General features: G+C 52.3%; 1 protein-coding gene across 3 annotated transcripts in view; it reads right to left on the bottom strand.

Moving 5' to 3' along the window:
• Positions 1-9697, bottom strand: part of IRS1 (insulin receptor substrate 1) — a 61476-nt gene extending 51779 nt beyond the window's left edge. For 2 of the 3 annotated variants that reach the window (XR_001300507.2, XM_021074601.1), the window contains exon 1: positions 5914-9697. Coding sequence is in view for 2 of the 3 variants with exons in the window: in XM_021074601.1 (XP_020930260.1) it covers positions 5935-9660 (3726 nt within the window). In the remaining variant the exon portion in view is untranslated. 3 annotated transcript variants of the gene reach the window in all.

Below are 10219 nucleotides of genomic sequence, written 5' to 3' on the forward strand. Positions count from 1 at the left end.
AAATATATCTGATAATAGCAGGAGGTTTGGAAAAGCATTAGGTCAATGAAGGTTTGAATGAAAGAGTCAATAGAGGAGTCTAATGACTTATGAAATCACATGGAGGTGCCCAAGGGCACTGGCAACTGGACAGCCAGGATTACACTAGGTCAGCAAAGCATTGTACAGCTCAACCAATCAATCAAAACATCCTGAAACACAAAAGAGCTGGACAACGTTGAATGCACCAGCAAGAGAAGTTTTGAGCTTTTCCACACACCTAAGAGAGAAAAATAAAACCAAACCAACAATTATGGAAGGTTTCCCATAGTTCCCTATTGCCTCTCAGATTTCCTCTCCATTCATACAAGTGGATACCTCACTGAAGGATTCCAGTGGCACAAATGAGAAACATTATCCATTAACAGACCACCAGCGCAAGAAGGGGTGATTCCCCACAGAGAATAAACAGAATAATGTCATAAACATAGACTGGTTAAAGCTTGACCTATACAGTCAGGTGGGGAGGGATGAGGCCAATAGTTGACCTTAGGGTGCAGGAACCAGCAGGTGACTTGCATCCTTACACAAATTTTACTTCTTAAAAGGGAGGAGGGAGAGGAACGGACTCCAATCTAGAGAAAGTTCCAAAAACTTAAAATTAGTAGAGTCAGGAAGGTTTATCTTAAGGTCTGTTAGAACCTGAAAATACTCCCTCCAAATAAGAAAGGTTAAAATTGGTCCTGAATCAAACCATGAAGAGTGATCCAAAAGCTAGAACGGGACAGATCAGAATATTCTAACACACTTCCTTACAGCCCCACCAATAGCTGCTTCAGAAAGAATCCTCATTTCAACTGACCCATTAAAGAATATCAGTCATTTTCTCCAAAATATCCCTATGTTTAGACTTACAAAGGAGGTTAGAGTAATTTAGAACAAAATCCTCAAGTTACTGATGAGGAAATAGGTCCAGAGAAATTAAGTGACTTTCTCAAGGTCATTTAGCTTACAAAGGGCACACAGGCTGTGTTACAACCCAAGATCTCTGGCTCCCAGGAGCTGCTTTTTCCATTGTATCATTCAAGATAGCTTTAAACTATTTTCCGGAAATTTTGATAAACAAACAAACAAACAAACAAAAAGGAGGGGGACGGGAAGTATGCCCTTTTGGATTCCAAGTCTCTTACTCTAAAACAATTCTAGAAATGGTATTTATTTGGGGGGCATCAGATAAATGACTACAACATGAGAGCTTTACGGATTTAGTTTTTAATATAAAAAGTTACCTAAACAAATGTCAGAATTAAGAAGATTGTTTAACACTCAAAGTTTTTGGAACAATGGAGAAGCTCACTCCCACCTGTTCAGAAGCAGTCTTGGGGTATAGAATTACTCAGGGGCTGTTTTTCTTCCTTACATTTTCACCTGTGATGTTTCAATCAACACCTAAGGAAAAAGGCTGCCTTTGGGGCTTATTCAGTGATTGCAACAGGGATCACTGGCTGGTGAGAAATGCTTATTTGAGAGGAATCAAGAGAAGAAAACACTTCCATAGTATTTCTTTGTTATTTTCCTTCTTTATTTTAGAAAGGACAGATTTGAACAAATTTCCAATCTCATTTGGTATCACATCTCACAAAAGTTTGGTTACAGGAGGGAGCCCAACACAAATCTACCAAGCTTTCACAACCAGTTCCCCCTGCTGCCTTGATGATCTGTCACTTGGGCTGTCACTGGTCAAAAAACAAATCTGGTTTTGAGAATCAAGCAGCATCACCTCCAAGCTCAGTAAGGAACCCAACCCAAGCCCTTGTAAGAATCTAAATTCTCACGGTTTGCAAGCTATTTCAGACGTGAGCTCCCCTGGGCCCAGGATGGCCAGTTTTTGTTGGTTTTATCCAGCTTCGTGCTTTGCAAACTGCAAACACCGAATAAAGTGCAGACCCTGACGCAATTTCAAGCCAAATAATGTGTTCCGAATGACCCCCATAAGGTGCCAGCCACAGCACTTCTATTTCCTACTTCTTTTTTCCTCTCCTCCCTCCCAATAGTAAGGGATGTAAATGTAAAAATCTTGAGCCAACCCAATCAATCCCACAACCACGTGCCCTAGGCTCCCTCCAGCTTGCAGATTTCAAGACAGGAAGGTGAAGGAACAGGAACGTGGCTAGTAGTAAACCGTAGTAAACAGAGGAGGGAAACAAAATGGGGAACGTCACATGGTCACGGCCTGGATTTTTCTCAATTAAATATAAGAGGAAGTGTGTGTTTCCGGCCTCTGTCAGTGGGCTGGTTGGACTTTCTCATTCTTAGGATTCTGGTCTACATGCACGAATAAGGCTGAGTGCATAACATCCCCTGGAAGAGGGGTGGAGAGGACGCGTACTTGGCTCAATTCTGCGGGATCAAGAGGGAAGGGGCGGAGGGAAAGAGGTGGGTGACTCCCGGACGCCTGGCCCGAAGCCACCACCCGACCCTGTACGGAGGCCCCCACCCGACCCCCGCCCCAGGCCCCGCCCCACCCTCACTGCAGCTTGGCCTACACTCGCGCTGATTGGCTCCGGCGGGAGCCAATCAGCGCCTGACTGCCCCGCCCGCTCAGGGCCAGTCTCTGCACCACTCTGGGCCAGGGTTCACCCGCCCCGCCACCTCCCACCACGCACCCTGGAGGGGACCCGGCCGGGCGTGCCCCCTAAGAGACCAGAGGTGGGCGGGGGGGGCCTAGTTTTCCTATGGTGGTCTCTGCCTCCCTGCAGGTTTCCCAACCCCGGGCCAAAGGGAGCTTGGAGAAGGGCAAGGGAGCCAAGCTCCAAACAGATAGGAGGAATGCAGGAAGCAGACGTGACCCGGGAAACGGGAAAGTGCCAGAGCCTAGAGAGTTTGCGCCAGACAAAAAGGCCACACAGCGAGGGGACAGGAGGGAGGGAGAGATGGGAGGTACTAGTGGAGGTAGGGATCCTTGAAATCACAACTAGGAAATTGAGTGAAAGGAAGAAAAATAGAAAATGGCTCATTTTTTAAGGGGACAAAGCAAAATTGCCCCCCCCCAAAAAAAGGAACCTAAAAGCGATGTGTCCTTGTCAACGCATGCTCTGTCTGCCCAGCTGCAGTTTCAAAACTAAAAACAAATTTGACGTAAGCGGTGGTTGAAGATAACTGGGCTGCTATGCCCTTTTTGCCCTCCTTTTTGGGCTCTCAGTTTACTCTCTGCAGAGCGCAGGCCACAACTACTGTGAAATTCTGAAGTGGAACCAATAAAGAAAAAAAAAAATAGCCAATGCCAGGAACATGAAAGGAGGTGGGAAACAAGGGGAATAGGAGAGGAGGGTCCTGAAAACAATCTAGCAGGTCTGAACCCAGAGGAGACACAGATGGACAAGAGAAGAGAAACAGAAAAGGTGGTTGGACAGGAGGTGAATTCAAGGACAACCAACAGCCCTGAGCACCTGCACCAAATGCCTCAGAAATGCTTTCCTGTAACAGAAAGAAATACTGAGCAGGCAGAGATGTTTAGAATGAAGAGTTAGGAGAAAAAGCACACATCTCCCAGCCCCTCATTCTCTCTTTTGTTTCAGGTTTTACCTGAAAAATAGGAAGGAGAAGCAAAGCTAGCAATTGCTAAGGAGTTAGGAAAACAGTGTTTTCATAAACTAACATACCATTCCCAGGCAAAGTGGTGTGTCACAGGCAGGTTTGATTTCTTTATGTGTCCGATGATAATTGACTATCAAATCCCATCTTGAAACTCCAACAGGGCAAAGACAAACAAGCAGAATTCAGGATGTACATGTGCCCAAGTAGCATTTGGTGCCTCATTTAAAACACACACACACACACACACCCTCATCTCTCTCAATTAACATCTTAGAAATATACACTGTAGAATTTTTCTGGTATGGCACTGTCAAAGCATGGTCTACTGCCACTCCAAGATTACTAAGGATATGATTATATGGTTGTTCCAGAATATTATATTTTCCCTCAGAAAGCTAAGAATAGAAGATTGTTTTGTTTTGGTTGGTTGGTTTTAATGTATCCTCCATATAAGGAGGATTTTATTTTAAAGCCCTTTTGAAAAACGAAAATGTTATTTGGCCATCAGTTTCCTTCAGAGCAAGTATTATTTACTCTATAAAAAGAAACCTGCTCCAATCAAGAAAACAGGTGAGAAAAACTCGTTTCTTAGCCTCTCCTTTCATCTCCTTTCAAGCCATAATCTTAGTTCTGCTGGGTTTTTTTCTCTTCAAATTCCCATTCCTTTATAAATGAAACACTTTGCAACACAGTTAAAGTCTTACAGGGATTCACATTCCCAAAAACATCATTTGAAATAACCAAAATGTTTATTGCTGATGTACACAGTTAAATCTCTCTTCTAGAGAATGCGTCATGAAAATAAATCTCAAATAGTGATCAAATAAATGCTTTGTATAATATATCATATCACCTAAAATCTTAGTTTGTAGGTATATTTATACCCTGTTCTATAAGACAGAACCTGATCTAGGTCAAATATTAGAAACTGTTAGAATCAAGGAGACTATCTATGATCACATAATAAAGAAAAACCTATCAATAGGAATCCAATACACACATGAATTTCTTATGAATGGACACATATTAAGAAGAATGATGTTTTTAAAAGCTCATTCAGTGAAACATGTATAAAAAGACTATCACAAGATAATCAGTTTGTCAGAATAAAGTGTTTCCAAATGCTGGAAACTTCTGCATTGCCAACTCATCACACTGTTTGCAAACTGTACTCTCTTCTTCCCACAATTATGACCACCAGAAAATAAGTGCAACCGAATGAAGGGCAGGCTAATTTCCTATTACAAATGTTTTTCATTTTCAATACAGCCTTAGCCACAGAAGACCTGAAGCCAACTTTCAACCTTTACTGGGGTATCTACTCTTGAACTTACAGGTAAACAATAAATATCCTAAAAATAAAGAGTCCGAGGTTTAGCCCTTAGGTTCAATGAAGAAAACCAAGCCCTTCCATTTCCCTGACTTCATACTCCTTCTTTTCAAGTAAAAATGTCAAGTAATTTTACCGAAGATATACAGTAGCCCCCAAATGATGTGTGTGGTGTCTCTGTGCAGGCCTTTTCAAGAACAGACAACAGTAAGGCAGACACGCCAGGAGGAATTTTCATAACTCTTAACTCAATAATGGGTCCCAGATGCATGCCGACCTCACTGCATATCCTGTACCAAAGCGGCCATGCCTGTGAGGTGGTGGGTCAGTGTAACATTTCATAAATCTTCATTCAGGAACAAAAAGAAAAAGTCACCAATAATTACTTTCTAAAGAGAGTCATCAAGAGATAGTTATTTCTCTATGGAAGCCTAAGCAAGCTCTTACTTCTGCATCTTTTAGGGCAACTGGAATAAAAATTGATCTTTCCCACTGCCATTTATGTTGCCATGGTCTTGTGAAATCACTGAACTAAAGTACACACAGAGCAACTTGATAAGATCGCCCTTAAGAGCTCCGAGAATCTACCTTTAAATGAAGGACCTAGCCCCTGGGTAGCAAATATTTTTGTAGAGTTGTCCCTTCCCGACACTGACCCAAATATACAGCCAAAAGAAAACTTCAATAAAGACAGCAAGGTTCTTATATATGAACTTTGCAAACCTCAGAACTGGTGTTAGAGCATATGTCTTGGCAATACCACGGGAAGTCCTTCACTTGGGAACCTCAAATGAAAAAGCCTTCCTGTGTGGCTGCTCCTACAGATGCACCGATTTCTCTGACCAGCAGCTGGGTGTCATCTCGGGTGCCCTGACCTCCCCTCTCCTGCGAGGGCACTCCCTAAGGAAGCAGTGGGGAAGAGGGGGAAGGGGCGGAGGTAGAAGAGCAGAATTCGAGCACCAGGTTAAAAGCGGTTTTGTCTTCTGATTGGTCACCATGAAACGCACCTGCTGTGATGTCCAGTTGAGCTACTGGAGGTCCTCTGGCTGCTTCTGGAAACTGATGCTGGCATAGGCGCTTAAATCCTCGCTGGAGCGGCTGGTGGAGCTGCTCTCACTGTTGCCCAGAGGCTGATGAGGAGGAGGGGGTGGAGGAGGCTGCGGTTGAGGGGGGCGCTCTTGAGGGCGCTGTTTGAAGTCCTTGACCAAATCCAGGTCTATGTAGTTAAGACCATTCTCCAAACCCCCAGCTGCTCCGCACATCTGGGCCAGCTCCTTGGGGGCTCCCCCAAGCTCCCCAGGCCTCAGCCACACGTTCTCGAAGGAGGCAGAGCTGTGGCGTTTCACATCCTCAGTGCTGCTGCTGCCACCACCGCCGCCCCCAACTGCAGCTCCCCCTCCGAAGGGTACCGTGTTGCCCGCCCGGGTGGCACTGGGTGTCGAGGAGAAGGTCTCGGAGCTGTGCCGCCTCCTGCACCCTTGAGGGTCGGCACGGATCACTTTGGCACTCTGGTTGCGGTTGGGACTGAGATTCACCCGTGTGAAGGCGCTCAGGCCCCCGGGTCCCTGCGGGCCCCCCAGCAGGGAAGAGCGGGCCGCCAGCTCCCCTGCTCCTTGGGGCGCGGCGGAGGAAGCAGAGGTGGCCGAGGACGCCGAGGGAGCGGCCGCTGTGGCCCCGGGAAGGCTGGCCTCCTCCACGACGATGCCGGTCCGCATATCGGCATAGCTGATGGGGGCCACTGGCGAGGTGTCCACGTAGCTCTGACGGGGACAACCCATCTGCATGGTCATGTAGTCACCCCGGCTGCTGGGCACCGCCCGGGTCGGCCTGCACACGCTAGCAGCTCCCGGGGGGGCGGGGCCCACCCTGCCGGGCTGGACCCCAGCGCTCTCCTGCCAGATCGCCCTCCGGCCTGGCCCCAGGTCCATGTTCATGTACTCTTCGGCGCCAGTCTCCTCTTCTCTGGGAGCTGGCTGGAGCTGCGATGAACATCTCACCGAAGGCGCGCTGTGGGACGCCACCGGGCCTGATAAGTAGCCCGGCTGATCGCCCCCAAATTCAATATTCACATATTCCCCTGGACTTTTGGGTTCCGGAGGGTGCAGCAGGGCCGGCTGTGGCGGCTGCTCTCGGGCCCGAGGTAAGGTGCTGGCCTTGGGATCCCCCAGGGACAGCCTCGTGGGCCGAGCCAGGCGGTTGTTGGTCTGGGCTGCTGTGTCCACCTTTCGAGGCAGATGGGGCTGCAGGACCTGATGATGGAGATGCGGGAGGCCGGGCTCGGGCCTAGCCCCACAGTATCCCCCGCCCAGGCTGTCGCTGCTGGTGGATGACGACGAATCTTCTGCTGCCGCAGCATAGAGAAGCCGACCGGAGCTGGAGGAAAGGCGGAGGTGCTGGTGCCTGGCGCTCTCCTCCAGCTCCCCGGGGCGCTGCGTGTGCTTGAAGGACCTTGGCAATGAGTAGTAGGAGAGGACTGGCTTGTGCTGGGGATCCTCGGGGCCATAGTAGCAGTCGGAAGGGCTGCTGGTGTTGGAGTCCCCCACTGGCGACATGTTCATGTAGTCACCTGTACAAGACAAGAGCTTGCCACTACTGCTCTCCACGGGGAGTTTGGGGTGTGGCAGGGCGTGAGAGTGGTGGCCCCCTACCCCATTTGTCCATAACTTGCCATAGCTGCTCCCAGAAGGGGCGGCACCGCTGCTGCTGCCCCCGCTGCTGGGACCACCTCCAATGTCAGGAGAGCAGCTGCCGCTGGGGGACATCATCATGTAGCCATTGGGGTCCACTCTCTGGGGGTGGCGTCTGATGGGGTTGATGATCTGCTGCGGGGCAGACACGCTCTTGGGGCTCATGGGCATGTAGTCCCCACTGCCCTTTCGGGTGCCGGGCACTGGGGCTACTCCTGGGGACATGGGCATGTAGCCATCATCGGTGTGGAGGCTGGAGGTGTCTTGGCGGTGGTGACCCCCACGCCGCTCCAAGGGGTGCATTTCCAGACCCTCCTCAGGGTAGGAGTGGGTGGGCACGAAGGCGGAGTGCCGGTAGTTGGGCATCCGGCCTCCACTGCCACCTCCTGGTGGGTAGGCCGGCATCATCTCTGTATATTCCTCAATGGAAGCCACAGAGGACTGGGATGGGGTCTTCTGGTGGGAAATAGTAGGGGATGTGCCAGCAGAGTGAGTCCGCTTTCGGAACCGATTATCCAGATCAGATGCAGGGCCTGCTTCCTCCCCGGTCAGGGCTGGGCTCGTGCCCAAGCCAGCTCCTGGGAGGCAGCGGTGGCCATTGCCACCCCGAGGCAAAATGTAGTGGCCATTGGGGGCAGCGAGGGTGGAGGCCCCCTTGCCCCCCATGCAGATGTAGTTGCTCAGCTCCTCCTCACCGCGGGCGGGCGGGGTGTGGCCCAGGGAATCCGGCGTGACACTGCGGAAGGAACTTCGGAAATCACAGGGGCTAGAGCCATACTCATCGGAAGAGATGAAACCGCCGTCACTGGGGGACCCGGACACAGAAGCACTAGACCGCCGCGGGAAGAGACAGTCCGAGGTGGAGCCATGGCCGCTGGTGCTGCTGGACGACAGGCTGACCGGGCTGGTGGCGGAGGGTGAGCAGCGAGAGGAAGGCATGGGAATAGAGCGGCTGTGGTTAAGAGGCGGGTGCAGCCGGGAGCTGCCTCGATGCCGGTGGGCGTGAGTCCTGTTGGTGCTAGGGCTCACAGGACTGCCGTCCACAGAGGCGGGGCGAGACATGGTGCCTTCCCCATCACTGGACGCACGGACGCGGAAGGAGCCCTGCTTCCCGCCCACCAAGCTGGCCGGGGAGGTGGCAGTGATGCTCTCTGTGCGTGAGCGGCGGGTCAGCCCCACCTGGCTGGGCGGAGGGTTGTTGAGGTGGTGCCTGCGCAGAGGTACACTGATGGGGTTGGAGCAGTTAGAGGAGGACTGGCTCTTGCTTCGAGGGCGGAACTCATCGCTCATGGCCCGCATGGCCTCCAGGATTGTCTCATGCATATTCTGGGCCACCACAGAATCATCCACCTGCATCCAAAACTCCCCGGGTCCCGTCACTGCAGAACGGCCCACTTCGATGAAGAAGAAGTTCTCTGAGTGGCCACAGCGCCTGATGTTCATCAGCTGCAGCACCACAGCCGCCGCCTCCGAGTTCAGCTTCACGAAACTGATGGTCTTGCTGGTCAGGCAGAGGCGGTAGATGCCAATCAGGTTCTTTGTCTGACCCAGGCCTTTGGGTTTCAGGATCACCTGCCAAACCTCCTTGAAGGCGGGTCCTGGGGGCACGTCTCCGTAGCTCAAGTCCTCCCCAGCCTCGCCGAGGCCAGAGCTGCCACTGCAGCTGCCCCCACCGCCTCCCGCCCCGGGGCCTGCGGCCCCGTCGTGGTGGCCCTTGGCACGGTTGTGCAGCTGCAGGAGGGCCTGGTACCAGCTGTCCTGTTCGGCCTCGCTGTCCGCCGCGATGGCAAAGTGCTCGTCCCGGGTGTAGAGGGCCACCAGGTGCTTGTTCTTGGAATCCGCCCGCTTGTTGATGTTGAAGCAGCTCTCCAGGGGGATCGAGCGTTTGGGGGCGCTCGACTTGTGCCGCCACTTCTTCTCGTTCTCGTAGTACTCGAGGCGCGCGGGGCCCCCAGCCTCGCTGGCCGCCCGCAGCACGAAAAAGCGCTTGTGCATGCTCTTGGGTTTGCGCAGGTAGCCCACCTTGCGCACGTCCGAGAAGCCATCCGTCTCGGGAGGGCTCGCCATGCTGCCGCCGCCACCGCCGCCGAGGAGAGGGAGGCGCCGAAAAACAACCGGGTGGGGGGCGGAGGCTCCTCGCCGCGGCCCCGCACATGCAAACAGGGCTGGAGGCGGCAGAAACCCCGACTCCGAAATCCACGCCGCCCTCCGCGCCGGGGAGGGGCAGCCGAGGGAGGACGCAGCAGCTGCGCCAAGGAGATAGCCCCGACCGGAGTTTACTGGCGTTTCATGCCCTGGGGGGAGGCAGCGCGTCCGGCGTGAGTGCAGCCCGGATCCTCGGGGAGCCAAATCTCTTCTCAGCCGCCGCGGCTGGGAAGGAGAGAAGATGCATCGCTCGCCGCCAGGGCTGGAGTCCGGCGCGCAGGCGGCGGCGGCCGGGGGTCCCCGCGTTGCCCCTCCAGGCACGCGCGCCTTCCCTCCTGAGTTCCCCTCTGGAAGTAGCGATTCCCGAGGCAAATTAAATATCCTTGGGCAGGGGGAGGCGAGCTGCCAAGTCCCAACGTTGCACGGGGTTCTCCCTCCTCCTTCTCCTTCGCCTCCTCCTCCGCCTCCTCCCACCCCCCAA

This window comes from Sus scrofa, chromosome 15 (assembly GCF_000003025.6).
Source record: "Sus scrofa isolate TJ Tabasco breed Duroc chromosome 15, Sscrofa11.1, whole genome shotgun sequence".
Classification (NCBI taxonomy): Eukaryota; Metazoa; Chordata; class Mammalia; order Artiodactyla; family Suidae; genus Sus; species Sus scrofa.